Source organism: Danio rerio, chromosome 6 (genome assembly GCF_052040795.2).
Source record: "Danio rerio strain M-AB ecotype USA chromosome 6, GRCz13ab, whole genome shotgun sequence".
Lineage (NCBI taxonomy): Eukaryota > Metazoa > Chordata > Actinopteri > Cypriniformes > Danionidae > Danio > Danio rerio.
Window position 1 is genome coordinate 49,943,657 of NC_141026.1, and position 18,035 is coordinate 49,961,691.

Consider the following 18,035-nt stretch of genomic DNA (forward strand, 5'->3'; position numbering starts at 1 on the left):
CAGTTCACCCAAAAATAAAAATGTGCTGGGTTCATGGCACAAGCCATTGAAATGAATGGGTTTCATAGCGCAGACTGGGACTGCTCGATTAATCGATAAAAGATTGCAATCTGGATTTGACCCTGCACGAACTTAATTCAGCTTTTCTACGATTCAGCCAATTATATTTTCATAGTGAGGAGAGAAGCTTAAAGGCGGTCGCACAAGTCTTCACATTGTTTTACATGCAGTTAATGTCAGAATTATTAGCCCCCATTTGATTTGTTTATTCTATTTAAAATATTTCCCAAATGATGTTTAATAGAGCAAGGAAATTTTCACAGTATGTCTGATAATATTTTTTTCTTCTGGAAAAAGTCTTATTTGCTTTATTTCGGCTGGAATAAAAGCAGTTTTATTTTTTTTATTTCACGGTCAAAATGATTAGCCCCTTTAAGCTATAGTTTTTTCTTTGATAGTCTACAGAACAAACCATCGTTGTATAACAAGCTGCCTATTACCCTATCCTGCCTAGTTATCCTAATTACCCTAGTTAAGCCTTTTAATGTCACTTGTACACAAGCTGTATAGAAGTGTCTTGAAAAATATCTAGTCAAATATTATTTACAGTCATCATGGCAAAGATTAAACAAATCAGTTAATAGAAATGAGTTATAAAAACTATTATGTTTAGAAATGTGTTAAAAAAAATCTTCTCTCCGTTGAACAGAAATTGGGGAAAAAAAATAAATAGGGAGCTAATAATTTAGGGGGGGTAATAATTCTGACTTTGTATGTTGCTCAGCATCATGGACACCTCCAAATGGTGTTAAATGTGTCACATACAGTATTTATAAGGAATAATTTACCCAAAATGCCACTTCATGGCATTCTTAATGTAATGGCATATTGGTGGCCGCGCGGGAACTACGATTTGCTTGTATGTTTTTCCTAAACTGACAGCAGCCATGAGCTGCACTCAGCAGTGAAAGTGAAACCGAAAGTGCACACATCATTTAAATGATCATATCGCAATTTAGAGTTATGATTATGACAAGCATTTGATCTGTTTTTTATTTCACAGCGACACAAAGTGCTGTGCGTGAAAATAAATGTTTAGTGGGTCAGAATCACTACTCTAGCCTATATAATGTTGAACATAATAGATGAGGGAATCTGATCATGACAAATACTTCATTTTATCAGTGAAATAAAATGGTCCAATAATATTCTCAAGCTTATATCTCAAACATAAATCAACGTTAGAATTATGAATGATGATATTCTGATGGACAAAATTAAAGTCTGTTCAAGTCCACCATTCAAAGTCTATATAAACTCTAGCATTTTAACCAACAGACATACACACAGGCCAAATATTATTATTGTTGTTTTACCATATGTTTGAGAGTAACAATAATAACAGCCTACTCATATTAACCTTTATTTTAAATCTACAGAATCGTGATCTTGATTTTAAGCAAAAAAAAAATTGTGATTTTCATTTTAGCCAGGATCGTGCAGCCCTACCGCAGACCTTTCTGCATATGGTTCCACATTTGTTGTTTTGCTGTACAAAATGCTGCTGGCCAATCAACTAAGCACATTTCATTTTTGGATAAACTATTTCTTTAAGTAAAAAAACGAACACATCGATTAAACAGTCTGAAATAGAAACATTTCATTAAAAAAAAAAAAAAGTTTAATAAAACGTGCATTTGTGTTTGAAAAGGAAATAAAACGTCCAACATTTGTTCTATGGAGTATATTCTGACCTAGTGTTTTTAGTCCAGGTTTACATTCATATTGCTCGCTCGCCACAAAAGCAAAACAGACTTGAGAGACTCTGACCCTTAATATCTAGTTTTAAAACATGACACTACAAACATGAAGTGACTACATTAGTGTACACACACACATGTCAGTTTAACCAAGAGCAGCCGTGGCCATACAAAATATGTCGATCGGCATTAAACGTAATAAATAATATTTCAAAAGTATACAGCATCTCACACCGGATCGATACGTTTTGTCATAAATGATAATAATGCCTGTGTTTAGTTTACGAGACGTGATCTGAAAAAGGCCTGGATTTGTAACATCAGAACTACACCGAAGAACGACATTTAACATTTACCGAAATTCAACACCATTACTGACACAAAATGAATCAGAATCACACACAAAGATGTGCATTATGGTGTATTTTAAGCATGATTGTTTAAGGTTGAACCTCGGGTGTCATTCTGAAAGCCCCGTTCCACCGGTGAGCCTCAATAAATAAATAAATATGACAAAGAAAGACCCACACAACGAGGGCCACCATTATGAGAACGAAAGAAAGATGGCTCAGAATAGGCCTTAAGATCATGCGTGGTTGTTTCCCAGCTGCCAGCTCTTGTTCCTTAGCTCTGGCCAGGCAGGTTTGCCGTTTCTCTTGATGACAGAAGATTAAGTGGTTGTTGTCCCGCTCATATTCTGTTCTCCGCAGGACTGAAGCTAGCGCCTCCATCTCCTTCACATCCGTCTCTGCTGTGAGCACGAGCAGTGTCCGCTGCGGAGGCTGCTTATGAAAATGCTAAGAACGACAGATGTTCATAATGATTAGTGATATGAAATGTGAACAGATGCACAGAATTATGAAAACAATCTCTCCTGAAAAATTCTGTAAAAAAATGAACATTGTAAATTATTATTACTATTTAACATTAACATTGTTGAGAAAAACAAAACAATAATAGTAAGAATTATACAAATCAAAGCAAATCCCCACTAAATGGTAGTAAATATAAATAAATCATGAAAATATTATTAAACCTAATTAATAACCTGCTGATGGACATCCATGAAGTCATTTACGGCCTACAGGACAGCTAGCAGTTCTGGAGGACAAACACAAATTGTGTGTGGAATATATTAATTATTTTCATTGTTGTCAGAATCTTCATAACTTTAGTCAATGCTAATGATTATAATTTAATAATTTTTCAACCTCTGACACTTCATACGACACGTCATATGGGAATTTGAGCACGTTTCTTACCGAGTGTTGTCTCTCTGTTTTTGGACGTAGAGGTTCAGACTGCTGTCGAAAGGGACCTGCTGTGAAACAGACGATCAAAAGCTTTATAATAAGATAATAAGAATGTATACAGTCATACATTAATACAGCCTTTATAGGTATTTTTTCCTTAGCTGGAACTAAAACTATTAAAGAGCATTTCTGTAAAAAAAAAAAAAAAAAAAAACTAAATAAATAAATGATAATAATAATAAAATAAAATCAAAACTTAAAATTAAAATATAAATATTTATTTTAAATATAAAATAAATAAATCCCAAAAAATTATATATAATATAATGTAAAAAGTAATAAATAAAGTAAAAATATAATAAAGTAATAAATTAAACAAAAAAATTTTTAAAAATAAAAATTAAATTGAAAATAAAATATATGAATAAATAAGACAAGAATTTTTTATCTCAAATATTATAAAAAGTAATAAATAAAAAAATTAAATTAAAGAAAACATAAAAATAAAATAAATGAAAATAAAAAATAAAATAAAAAAATAAAGTAATAAATAAAATATTTTAAATAAAATTAAATAAAAAAATAAAACTAAATTAAATTAAATTAAGTTCAAATTCAAATATATGAAATATGAAATAATAAAAAATAAAGTAATAAATAAAACAATTAAATGAAAAAATATAAAATACATTTTAAAATGTGATAAAAAATTATTAAATATAAAATAAATAAAGTAATTAATAAAATAAATTCAAATTAAATTACAATAAAATAAAGTAATAAAATAAAACTAAATTAAATTTAAAATACAAATTAAATTAAAAATAAATACATTAAGTTAAAATAGAACGGTAAAATAATATAAAGTAATTATTAGTAAAAATTAAATAACTTTTACAAATTAAATAAAAAATAACATTTAATTAAATATAACATAAATGAGAAAAATGAAAATGAATAAAATTTATGCAAATAAATAAAAAAAAATATTAAATATAAAATGCTAAAAAATAAAGTCATAAATAAAATTCAATAAATTCAAATGAAATTTAAATAAAATAAATTTAAATAAAAAAAAGTTGTTTAAGTTGTGGTACCTAAAATGAAAAATTACTAAAACACTTAAAAATGTAAAAGAATTCAGAATATCAAACAAACATGTAAAAGTATACAAATAATACAATAATAGCACCTGCCTCTTGCATGAATCAGTTCATCAAAATTACTCAAATTTAAAATAAAAACTGAGAAAATATATATAAATACGCACTAATTCCAAATAGGTGTCACTGGTGTCTGTCTGTGGTATACTCATTAGATTCTTCTTTTTTTTAGCTACTAAAACCTGCAAGCACCATCATCTGCATCTACACCTTTTGCCACTTGAGCAAATCAAACACTTGAGCCTATCAAAGTCTACTATTCAAGCTATGTAGCATTTATAAACACTTAAATCCAGTAGCTGTTTCTGCACACAAACTCCAGCATACATCTTATCATTGTGTAATCACAAATATTTGCTTGGGAGATGAATGTCTGTTGGATCTCACCATGTGAACTGCTCTGACTGGAGCTAGCAGAAGCGTCCTCCAACCACACAGAGCTGTATGGAAATGAATCTCGTTTGTGAGGTGTACCGGCTGAAGACAGACTCTCCTGAATGCCAGAAAAAAATACAAAAAAAACATATGCAAACAGCTCAAGCAGTCAGTCCTGCCAAACCATATTTCTGTTCGGGCAATTACATGCAAATACCAAAATGCATTTGACTGCAGATATATTCAGATATTTAAATGCAGATGGTCTTGTTTGCCGTTAGGAGTTCTACCTACTGAAACAATTGCTTTACATATAGCATGAGGTATGTAGGTAGCACTTTCTTTTATAGTGCTGTTTTGTATTTACATATTAAGTATTTATTACATGGTCCCACATTATATTCAGTGGCCTTATGTACTTGCATTTAAAGGTGCCATAGAATGAAAACCTGTATATACCTAGGCAGAGCTGAATAATAAGAGTTCAGTATGTGGAAGTAACATACAGTGAGCCACAAACACCATTGCTTCCTTGTTCGCATGTAAATCCAATGAGTGTATAATCCCGGTGAAAAACAGGCCCTGATGATCCACAGAGGATCATGAACATGCACACCCAAGGGTGCATATCATTTGCCATATTTCCTATTGAACCTGCGGTCTGTGTGGGTCCTAATACCATATATAGGTATGGAGACTCTATACTGCTCAGTGAGCGCCGTCTTTCGGATGAGATGTTAAACCGAGGTCCTGACTCTCTGTGGTCCTTAAAAATTCCAGGATGTTCGAATAGGAGTAGGCTTAACTCCGGCAGCGTTGCAGTTTTGCCCACTGGCCTCTGTCCATCATGGCCTCCTAACCATCCCCATATCATAATTGGCTTCATCACTCTCCTTTCCAACGATCAGCTGGTGTGTGGTGTGCGGTCTGGTGCAAAATGGCTGCCGTCGTGTCATCCAGGTGGATGCTGCACACTGGTAATGGATAAGGAGATTCCCCCTATATGTGAAGCACTTTGAGTGCCCAGAAAAGCGCTATTTAAATGTAAGGAATTATTATTATTATTACATTTATTTAATTTTATTTCCTTTTTTTTAAATTAAATTATTTATTTTATTTATTTATTTTAAATGATTTTATATTTTATTTTCATTTTTTTATTTTAATGTTATTTTATTTTAATGTTATTTTTAATTTATTAGATTTTTAATTTAATTAAATTTAATTTTTGTATTTAATTTATTTTATTGTTAATTTAATTTAATTTTTTTCATTAAATTTTATTTTATTTTATTATTTATTTTATTTTACAGAAATGTTCCAAATGGTTTTAGTTCCAGGTAAGGAAAACAATACCTGAAGGCTGTATTAATGTATGACCAAAGTAACTCCTTGAAACTGGAACTATTTTTTGTTAGTTTAATGTGTATAATAAGAAATAAACATACTGCAAAGTCCAATTGTTCAACAAAAAAGTGGCTAATAAATAGAGATGTTCTCTTAAAGGAGTCAAATTCAAATCTTTCGCCTCCTTCTGATTCATATAATTCATCTAATTTACTTAAACTAAGCATTCTAAAGTATGGCTGTATTTTACAAGCAAGGATTGTGACACACCAATATGCAGCAGATGCTTTACAAAAGTTACGTGTAAGGGGGAGAAACACGTCGATCTTATGAAATGTGAGGGCTCATGGAATCATCTTAAAGGTGAGGAATGGACTGTCTTTGACAGCTTGTGACATCATCTGGCATTTTCAATGAGTACGTTTACATGAACACCAATACTCTGATTTTAATATGATTAAGACAATACTCTGATCAAGAGTCTACCATGTAAACAGTGAGTTTTGATTATCTTAAAGGACCACAGACACAAACTGCAGAGGAAACATTTAAAGTGTGGTGACACAATAACGTTGATGAATCTAAGTGCTATAACATTTAACTGGAAATCATGAGTGTAACAATCAAAAAACAACTCATGTAAACACCTGCATCATATTATTGTCTTATTCAGATTAAGGCAAATCATTAGATCACTGATGTCCATGTAAAAGTAGTCACAAGCCCCAAACCCAGAAAAAAAGTGCTCCCTGATTTTGATGAGAGCCTTTCCACAGGTTAGTAGTAAACTAATGTAATGTTATTAGCATAATGCAAATCTTGCATTCATGCTAACAAACAAATGATCAAAAGAAATATATTAATGCAACTTAAATATCTAATATATGAATGGATGTGTAACACAAAAAGCGATCGCTCTCCAGAGATCGCTGGTTCTCGCACGAACACCAGGACTACACTTCCGCATTTCCCAGGACTACATATTCATACATGCACTTTTCCCAGACACGCACGCCTGCTCATTCATCTAACTTGATTGCACTCACCAGCTGAACCCTGTCAGAAACTGAATGCACACCATTTATAAGCCACTCTTGCACTCTTCCAGTTTACCGAGTCTTGTTAACTTATTGTGACATTACAAGCCGTTCCCTGTCTTGTTTCTCCGTGTCAGACCTTAGCCTTGTATTCCTTGTTCTCTTGTTTAGCCTGCCTTGTGACCTGTTGCCTGATTTACGACTACGACTACGATTTTGGATTTGCCTGCACATACCTTTCTACCTGATTTGACCATTGCTTGCCTGACGCTGAATAAACCTGCATATTGGATCTTACCTCAGTTGAATCTGTCACTCCCTCCCCGGTCGTTACAGGATGTTTACTTTAAACTTATTATAAATACATATTTATATTGTTCAATTATAATGATTAAAACATGTATTTTTTGTCAAATAATTTTGTGGCTAAAAAGTATAGGTTCTGGAACCATTTTGGCACAGGTACCGTTTTAAAAGTATCAATTTAGCACCGGTCTCGAAATAACCCCAAACGATACCCAACCCTAATTATATTGGGGCCCATTCTTAGGGTTGGAAATTGACATGTAAAGTCGTTTCAGGATAATTTTTGCACTTACCATGTGCCTTTTTATTTAGATATCAGAGAACAATTTAACATATTGTATCAATGATTCTATGGCACATTTATTTGAGGTACTTGATACAATGCACAGTTATCATGTAACCCAGTATATTGTCATGGATGTACACACACTGTAAAATAAAGTGTGAGCATAATGTATAGTTAAAAGTGGTGTGTGTTTGTGTCCTCACCAGTCCTGTGTCGTAGTCCTCTGTCGCTTCATGATCCTCCACTACACTGGTAAAGCTGCTGGCGTTGGACGAGGAGCGAGACAAATCCTGAGACTCGGGGATAGATGGAGCTCGACAGCACAGGGCCGAACTACAAACACACACACACACACATAAGGTCAAGTGGTGCTCGCTGCAGAGCCATTTGGGCGAGCTGAGCTCCAGCGAGGGGGAGCTTGAGCTTGAGCTCCACCTTTTTTGCACTTCTTCTACGAGTGATGTCACTGGGGGTAGGGTTAGGGGTGGGGTTGGTGTACGCATTAAAACAGCTTACAGCAGGCAGAGCAAGAGCTCATGCTCCCCCTCGCTGGAGCTCAGCTCTGCTCAAATGGCTCTGCAGTGAGCACCCTCTCCATAAGGTCAGATAAACATGAGATACTAACCATTATTTATGCTATTTTAAATCCACATCAGCACTTTTTTCTCTGATATAGTTAAAGGTTTACGTTGCTGCTGTACCATGGTTGCAGCAGGCACAATAATATTAAGCAGCACCCAAAATTAGTCCCTAGTTAGATAACAGTTGTAGATGAAAAAAAAGTTTTTCCCAAACTTAGATGCTTATGAAATACAGTGTTTCTACTGTTTCTGAAGATGTGGTTTCAGGGCGCTAGCATGAGATATATGACATACTTTTGTTAATTTCTTTGTCTAGTGTTGAAAAGTACAGCATGTCCGTAATGTAACCTTGAATAATTAATATGAGCGATAGAAAACCCTCCCTTCCTTGTCACACTCTGCAGCAACCTGTGCTTCTGTATGACTGCCTGACCCTCTTGCAAGAGAATAAAATCATCTTTAATTATAATTGAACATGTTTGACACAGCGCTGCATAATATTATTGGCCCTGCTGCAGTAATGGCACGGCACCAAAGTTCCTTGATTATTACTCGGGAATGAGATTATAGTTCCTAGACATAATGGCCTGTAACATAGCAACTTTACATTTTCTGTCGTTCCTAGTAGACAATGCAGCCATACAACAGTCAAGCTTTACAGAGGAAAATTACCAAAACTCTTTTTAATTTTCTTCAAGCAAGATGCTAATGATCTAATTCAATTCAATGATTTATGCTAAGCTAAGCTAAAAGCGCTTATGCCAGAAATCAGCTAAATCGATTCAAAAATGCTAAAACTCAAACTTTTAACTCTATTAACTCTAAGCCTATTTTAATAGTATGGCAGCAGAGTTCCTTAATGAGTGTAGTTTCAAGCTATATCGGCCTGGAAAATAGCAACTTTTCATTTTCCATCATTCTAGACAATGCAACCATAGCAGAGTGAAGCTTTAAAGAGGAAAATTACCAAAACTCTTGTAAAAGATGATTAAGCGAGATGCTAATGGTCGAATTCAAGGATTTATGCTAAGCTAAGCTAAAAGTGATTATGCCACAAGTCAGCTGAATGAATTCAAAAATGCTAAAACTCAAATGTTTTACTTTAATAACTCTAAGCCTATTTTCATGGTTTGACAGCAGAGTTCCTTGATTATTAAGGCAAAATGGGAGTATAGTTTGTAGCAATATCATAGCCATATTGGTAAAGTTTTTTCCCCCCGCCACTGTCGACACTAGCTTGCACGGTTCGGGATCTGTAGAGCTGCGCATCGATGGATTTGCTCTTCAGTGTTTGGACTCTCAGTAGTGATTATTAAACCACACTGAACTGAGCTAAACTGAACTGAACTTAAACACTGAAAACTGAACTACACTGTTCCAATTTAATCTTGTATGTGAAGCTGCTTTGATACAATCTACATTGCAAAAGCACTATACAAATAAAGATGAACTGAAATTGAATTGAATATGAGTCTGGAAATTAGCAACTTTTCATTTTCCGTTGTTCTTAGTAGACAATGCAACCATACAAGAGTGAAGCTTTACATAGGAAAATTACCAAAACTTTTTTTTTTTTTCAATGTTTAAGCGAAAGGGTTATGGTACAGGGGTGTCAAACTCAATTCCTGGAGGGCCGAAGCCCTGCACAGTTTAGTTCCAACCCTGCTCCAACACACTTGACTGTAGGTTTCAAACAAGCCTGAAGGACTCAATTAGTTTGATCAGGTGTGTTTAATTAGGGTTGGAACTAAACTGTGCAGAGCTGCGGCCCTTTTGGAACTGAGTTTGACACCTGTGGTTTAAGCGAAAGGCTTATGGTCTAAGTCAATTCAGTGATTTATGCTAAGCTAAAAGTGATTATGGCAGAAATCAGCTGAATGTATTAAAAATGCTCAATCAAAAAACTCAAATGTTTAACTCTTAAAAAAACTATTTTTTTAAAGTGAAGAGCACAAAAACTCCAGCAAACTGCCACCATCAGACTTATAACAGAAACAAGCTGCTTCATCCGTGTGGTTGAAAGGTGTTGCCTGGGCTGTATTTTGTTATTGCATAATATTATGATTAGTGATTATTACTTCAAAGTTGTTGTGCAACTAATGACTCACTGAACAACTAGTAAAGGTCTAATAATCGTTTGAGCTCAAACACAATAAATGAATATCTGTTATTTGCAGTTAGGAGTGGTTTTGTGCCAAGCATAATAAAGAGGAAACAAGGAGCGGTTCATGAGTAACTGCAATTGTTCCCTTTGAATAAGCGCCATAACCTCAGGTCGGTCTATTTACATACTGCATATGAACATGAAACTCAAATATGAGGATATTTAGTTACAGGTATTGATGACAAATAAAAAAAATAAATAAAAAAAAGCATTAAAAACAAAGCATTACTAGTGTAAAGCTAGTATAAGGTATTGCATTTGCTGTTTGAGATCAGTGTGATTCTTTTTAGTATTTGTAACTTTTAAAAACATAAAAAACTACTTATTATATGTATATACAGTGCATGTAAAGATCAGATTATAAATTTTGTGGTTAAAACTGGATCCTGCATTAGTGTGCGACTGCATGCCATCAGAAGTCAGTGTTTTTAGTAATGCTCTGCTCACCCGATCTTAGTGGTTGCCATCTCAGGTGAGCTCTGATTGGACGAGTTGTCTAGCCGAAATTCCTGAGCGATGTGTCCACCATCAGATGACCTCTGTGGACTCGGGGACACCTCTCGACTACTGAAACGATGAACTCTTCTTAATTACTTCTTACAGTACATGATGTTTTAACTTTTGAATGAACTTGTTACCATGACATTGAATGGACAGAACACTTTCTGATCTCACAACACAGTCTTTGTTATATTTTTGTGTTTTTTTGGTCTTCACAAGACAACAAAACAACTTTATACATTTTAATTATACCACAGTGCCTTATTTTAAATTCACATTTTCAAATAATAAGCATGAATTTTAAGAAGACAAAAAATATAATTAGAAACACAGTACAAATTAATAATAATAATGATGAAAAGCATTATAATAATAAAGTATAATAAATGAATATAAGTGTTTTCAAGCCATTGTTTGTATAAAATGAATCATTACATATTTTTAAATACTGTATTAAACCATGTTGTTCTGAATCTTCTCATAACATGGCTTTCCCTAATACTCAAACTTCTTTAATTTTGTACCTTCTCTCCTGAACCTCTTGTATGTTCTCAATCCCAATGGCGCTGCTCCTCCTGGAACTGAACGGACCGGATTTCTTACGTGTTGGACTTTTTCCAGGAATAATCAGGGACTGTGAAGAAATCAAAAATAAAACAGAGCTTGATTCAGATTACGTATTCATTTATCATTCACTACATTTTTTATTTCCATGCAAGCACTTCACCTCAAGTTCCGTAAGGAGCATCTGAATAACACAAGAACAACTTTTTAGTGTTCTTATATTGTAAAAACAGAGAGAAGGAGACAGGCCTTTCAGTATCATCAGAGTTGTTGATTAACTGATTTATTATTTCTTTATTATTCCTACATTCGTCATTTCTGTAATTATTCTCTATTGTAAATGCAGATCAGATATGTGCATTTAACCTTGAAGTGGAAACAGCCCAGATCAGGGGTCTCAAACTCAAATTGGCAGGGGGCCATTTCAGTCTCTGACAATTCACAAGAGAACTGTTTTAATATTCAGACACATGAAAAACTGCGTCACCCCACACAAGTCATTTACTATACAATAACCACATCAAATATCAAAAAGAAAATGGAATTTGGTGCCGGTTTATTAGGAAGTGATAATTTTATTCTTATTGACTCATCGGATGGAAACGCTGCTTCATTTGCAAATGTTTTATGTGGTATTGCAGTTTTGCGCATAAGTCTAATTAACATCTTTGGATGGAAACATGAGAGCTGATCATGCAATGTACAGTGGTTATGGAAAGTATTCATAGAGCTTCACTTTTTCCACATTTTTTTAAGTTATAGCCTTATTCCAAAATGGATTAAATTAATTGATTTCCTCAACATTCTACACACAATACCCTATAATGACAATGTAAAAAAAAGAGTTTTTGAAATTGCTGCAAAATTATTACAAATAAAAAAGCTGAAAAGTGCATTTGACAGTGCATGTCAAAGCACAAACCAAGCATGAAGACAAAGGAATTGTCTGCAGACCTCCGAGACGGGATTGTCTTGAGGCACAAGGCTGGGGAAGGCTACAGAAAAACTTCTGCTGCTCTGAAAGTTCCAATGAGCACAGTGGCCTCCATCATCTGTAAGTGGAAGATGTTTGGAACCACCAGGACTCTTCCTAGAGCTGACCGGCAATCTAATCTGAGGGATCGGGGGAGAAGGGCCTTAGTCAGGGAGGATCATTAACCCGTCGGTCACTCTGTCTGAGCTCTAGCGTTCTTCTGTGGAGAAAGGAGAACTTTACAGAAGGACAACCATCTGTGCAGCAATCCACCAATCAGGTCTGTATGGTAGAGTGGCCAGATAGACGCCACTCCCTGCCTGAAATTAGGCAAAAGATTTCCCTTGGAAAGATGAGTGCAGCAATGTACAGAGATATCCTGAATGAATCCTGCTTCAGAGTGTTCTTGACCTCAGACTGGGGCGACGGTTCAGCCAAAATATCCCATTAAACATCTCTGGAGATATCTGAAAATGACTGTACATCGTTGCTTCCCATCCAACCTGATAGAGCTTGAGAGACACCATTTTCAAAAAGACTTGAGGCTGTAAAAGGTGCATCAACAAAGTATTTAGCAAAGGCTGTGAATACATATGTACGTGATTTTTCAGGTTTTTTATTTTTAATAAATTTGCAACAATTTCAAAAACTCTTTTTTCACATTGCCATTCTGGGGTATTGTGTATAGAATTTTGAGGAAACAAAGGAATTGAACCCATTTTGGAATAAGGCTGTACCATTAAAACATGTAGAAAAAAAATGAAGCACACTATGAATACTTTCCAGATGCACTGTACATTATGAAAACAGAAGTGTTTTATGACTTTGAATAGATGTAAACCTACTATAAGATACTTTTCACTATAAGAACGAGCTCTCAGGAACCTTTAAAACTGCATAAAAGGAGCACAGTTGTTGCAAATCCTCTCACACTAATGGCTAATGGACTGTTATGTCAACCTGTCATCACGAGAGGCTCTCATTTATTGCCCTTGTTTTCCTAGCAATGGAGAAGAGACTGTGACTTGTGGAGAGCCCCATCTGTTCCACCGACCTCCATCTAGACGGATCAAGAGATCTGATAACACATCAGCTTTTTTCTTTTTTAATGGTAAAATGATGGAGATCAGAACTGGCAGGAGAAGGCCTGGTCTACCATCAGCACAGATGTGGCATGAAGACACGAGCATCAGAGGTCAAATCCACTCCACACAAGCCAGCTGTGACACAGCCGGGTGTTTAGGGGCATTTCGTGACAGCCTGCATTTATTTTTTTAATAAAGTTGTTGTGTCTTTAACAACTTTAAAGTGTCTTGACATTGAGAAGAGTGTTCATACTCACAATGCCAGGTGTTTTGGGGGTTTCTGGAGGATTGTGGGTAAAGCTTCCACTGTGGCTTGTGGAGACAGTGTGTGGTTTCTTGTTACTGAGGCCCATAGCATCCATAGACTGACTTCTGTTGCGGATTACTCGCTGGAAAGAGGAAAATACACAAGACGTGTGCATCACTGCAATGAAACACTAGAGGGCACTACAACTGCTTCAACGAGAAATAGGAGCGTTGGAAACGGTGAAGGACAAGGAGACATGACATTATGCAAGTTTTAAAATGCAAACATTGCCAAAATGTCGGTGTACAAACTCTTAGATAAAGACTGTTAGCTACGTGCCTGATTTCACCTTTCATTAAAACAGTAGCACAATGTAGTTTGAGAGATATAATAATGCTTGTTTTAAATTAACAGTACACAATTTTGTGAATTAAATTAACTTTCATTAAATTAATTACATTTGGCAGCAAATACATGTTATGTTATGAAATTTTTTTAAATTTATATTGAATGCTGTTTTTAGACCACTTTAAAAAAATTCTTAGTTTCTCTGGATGAACTGGTTTTAGATTTTCTAGGTAGGGGTTTAAAGTAAAATGCAATAAATAAATAAATAATAATATTTATAAATGCATAAATAAAAATTAATAAATAAATTTATAAAAATAATAAATATAAATAAATACAAATAAAATATAAATACAGAAAAATAAACAAACAAATATTTATAACACACACACACACACACACACACACACACACACACACACACATATACAATAAATACATATAAATAAAATCATATATATATATATATATACATTTATATTTTTATATTTATATTTTATTTTTTATTTTTCTTAATAATAATAAAAAAAATTATCAGTTTATCAAACATATAATTTAGTGAAAATGCTCAAATCATAAAAAGCTCAAAATCCCAATGTTGTTGTTAAATTTGGAAATAAATTATCATTAGTAGTTCAATAAAATACTACTAAAAATTATAAATCATACGTTTAGTGAAACGAAATTAGTTTCAGAAGAATTAAAATTCCCTCTTAATCTTTTAATCCTTTTTCTCTAGTGATTTAGCTGTATATCAGTGTATACTCTAAAAGTATTTCCCACTTCTTTTTACGTCTAATCAAAGAACAAAAAAGAAACTTCACTGAGAGTATATTTAGACTCTTTTATGTTACAGACATGAGCAATAGTTTGCAGGCTGTAATTCCCTTAATGTCCGCTGGTGATAATCACTAATAACAGGTTTCTGAATTCTACACACACTCTTTTTAATTCACGTTAGCAAATGCCATCTCATTATAAGTGTACTCTACCTTGAAAGACTCGAAGAATCCTCCTCCTCCTCCTCCTCCTCCATTCTCCAGCTTGTCGTCGTCTCCACCTAAACCCATCATGGACTGGCTGTTCATATGCAGCTCCTCATATAAAGTCTCCAGCAGAGCCGAACGCGTTCTTTCCTGAACAACAATAAAGCATCTGAATGCAGCACACATGCTGAAGCTCCTATACACACCTCAACACACACACATGGGCTTCTTACCTCAAGCTTGGCAAACTTCTCTGCTTTATAACAGGAATATTCAGCATTGATCAGTTTGGTCAAGAGGAATTCATGAAATTCTGAACTCTGAAAAACACAATGAGGGCAAATCAGAAGTATACAAAAAACAGGTAGACTCAATTTCATTTGATGCAGCAGTTATTATATGCCAATTCTGCAATCTGCTACTATTTGTTGGTTGATAAATTCATATTCAAATACTCAAATTCAGCCACAGCCATATCACCCTGCAGCCCAAGACCAGTTACTCACTGAAGCTAAGCAGGGCTGAGCCTAGTCAGTACCTGGATGGGAGACCACATGAGAAAACTAGCTTGCAGTTGGAAGTGTTGTTAGTGAGGCCACCAGGGGGCGCTCGACCTGCGGTCTGTGTGCGTCCTAATGCAGCAGTAAAAGTATGACGGCAAATCAATGCCAATATTAATCGAGCGCAGCGGTGATGTTTGCGCGCGAGGAGAAGTGAACCGTGAGCAGATTACAGGTCTACACGCGAGAAAAATACAGCTCGCGAGCGCATAGGGGATCTTCACGCGCGCGCTCAACTGATCCAGCGCGAGAAAACAAGTCCCGCGCGCACACATCATCATCTGTGCGCACGATGGCCTACAGTGCGCGCGCGCGATCAGTTCTCTCCGCTCGCTCGCTGGTTCTTCTCTCTGCTCGCGCGAAACAGATTTGATTTTTGTCAGTCCTGGGGCGGGACTTGGTGTACTTGTTATCTCTAACGCTATTGGCTACTCTGCCTTTCCGGAAGTTAGCCGGGATTGGACGCAGGTTAAAAGATCACGCCATTAAATATATATACAATTTGCAAGTCATAATCATAAGAAACTTTCTGAGAACTTTATGAACTTTATGAGAATTCAATCTCGAGAAACAGTCAAATAATGATAATTAATCTTCTAAAATAATGACCTGCATTCTTGTAACATGACTTTCTGAACCCATTTGATTTGCCGCCATATAAAAGTGAAGGAGACACTACACTGTAAGTGTGCGCCTTTCCAGTGAGACATTTAACTGAGGTCCTGACTCTCTGTGGTCATTTAAAAAATCCAATGGCACTTCTCGTAAAGAGTAGGGGTGTAACCCCGGTGCCCTGGCCAAATTCCCTCCATTGGCCATTACCGATCATGGCCTCCCAATCATTCACATCCACTGAATTGGCTCTATCACTGTCTCTCCACCAATAACTGGTGTGTGGTGAGTGCACTGGCACTGTCGTCCTGTGGCTGCCGTCGCATCATCCTAGTGGATGCTGCACACTGGTGGTGGTGTGGAGAGACCCCCCTCATGATTGTGAAGCGCTTTGGGTGTATGGCCATACATGACAAATGCATTATATAAATACACACATTACATATATCATACATATTGTAATTGCATGTGCAATTTTTATATCATCCTTTTATTCATATTTTATCACCTGTAAATATGGTTTAAAAGTGAATATATATATATATAGTTTAATTGATGTCAAGCAGGCAAAAAATGCACAAATTGACACTGATATCTAATGAAAGGAACATGACAATGCTCTTAACAAGTACTTGTCACACACAACTAGTTTCGCTTTTGCTTGAATACATTTCTGTTTATTTTATACTGTTTTTCATAGCTATTTCTGTTCTGAAAACTATTGAATTTAAATCATTTGTTGTGGAGTAACGGGCACGAAAACGCATGTTTATAACAATTATAAATGTTCATTTCATTTATTTTTACTGGTAGCCTATTTTATAGATTTCTGAACGCAATTGTAATATATTTTAGATAATTATAATATATAATGTGGGCGTCATGATAGAGCAGTGGGTAGCACAATCGCCTCACAGCAAGAAGGTCGTTGGTTTGAGCCTCGGCTGGGTCAGTTGGCATTTCTGTGTGGAGTCTAAAGACATGGGATATAGGTGAATTGAATAAGCCAAATTGGCCGTAGTGTATGTGTGTGAATGCGAGAGTGTATGGGTGTTTCCCAGTGTTGTGTTGTGACTGAAAGGGCATCTGCTGCGTAAATCATATGCTGGATAAGTTGAGGATTCATTACGACCCTTGATTAATAAAGGGACTAAGCTGAAAAGAAACTTAAAGAATTAATGGATATACAACGTATACACCAATGTGACGCCAAATGTCTTTAAAATATGGTAAAATAAAATATATTTGCAGTAGAATTTTTAAATACTGCTTATTTTATTGATTATATCATTAATATAACTATAATATAACTAAGTAACTTCTATATTTAATCATGTTGCTCATTATCATTTTACATTTAATATTTTATTTTTTAGCCAAATTTTCAGTACAAATTTTTACCCTAAAATCTAGCTAAAGCAATTAAAAGTTATTTAAATATGATAAATTTTAACTAATTATTTTATTTTAGTAATATTTCAATACATTAAAACTGATCAATGAATACTGCATGGGTTGAAAAAGTATTGATCTGAATGCATAATTATTAAGATGAAACACTTATATAGGCATCAGTGGGGGAATGACACACAGAACGACGTATTGAACTTCAATGCATCATTCAATCGACTCAGTTTCAATCAGAGCGATTTCACTTTCAATTCTGCAGAAATACAGAGCAAAGATGTCATGCGGAGCTGGTCAAATGACATGAAAGCAGAGTGAAAATAGGTACCTTTTTAAAGACAGCTGGATCTGGCAGAGCTGGACCAAAAAAAGGCACATCGTCTCTTGCTGTTACAGACACCTACGATAACACAAAACACATTATGACAGATTCCAGGAAAGCATATCTGTAGGTAACCCTGCATATATTATATTGGCAAA

At 35.0% G+C, this 18,035-nt stretch overlaps 1 protein-coding gene across 45 annotated transcripts in view; it reads right to left on the bottom strand.

The window, feature by feature from the left end:
• Positions 1 to 18,035, bottom strand: part of rap1gapb (RAP1 GTPase activating protein b) — a 184,867-nt gene that overhangs the window by 2,362 nt on the left and 164,470 nt on the right. For 14 of the 45 annotated variants that reach the window (XM_087257945.1, XM_087257947.1, XM_087257939.1 and 11 more), the window contains 11 exons: positions 17,884 to 17,955; positions 15,210 to 15,296; positions 14,983 to 15,126; positions 13,653 to 13,784; positions 11,298 to 11,407; positions 10,720 to 10,839; positions 7,731 to 7,860; positions 4,564 to 4,669; positions 3,023 to 3,081; positions 2,809 to 2,861; positions 338 to 2,557 (listed from right to left, as the gene is read on the bottom strand). In XM_087257945.1, the coding sequence (XP_087114071.1) occupies positions 2,853 to 2,861; positions 3,023 to 3,081; positions 4,564 to 4,669; positions 7,731 to 7,860; positions 10,720 to 10,839; positions 11,298 to 11,407; positions 13,653 to 13,784; positions 14,983 to 15,126; positions 15,210 to 15,296; positions 17,884 to 17,955 (969 nt within the window). In that variant the 3' untranslated portion in view covers positions 338 to 2,557; positions 2,809 to 2,852. Of the gene's footprint in view, positions 1 to 224; positions 2,558 to 2,808; positions 2,862 to 3,022; positions 3,082 to 4,563; positions 4,670 to 7,730; positions 7,861 to 9,685; positions 9,771 to 9,877; positions 10,840 to 11,297; positions 11,408 to 13,652; positions 13,785 to 14,982; positions 15,127 to 15,209; positions 15,297 to 17,883; positions 17,956 to 18,035 lie in introns of those variants that run through there. The other 31 variants (XM_087257951.1, XM_087257949.1, XM_087257952.1 and 28 more) reach the window with 11 other exon arrangements.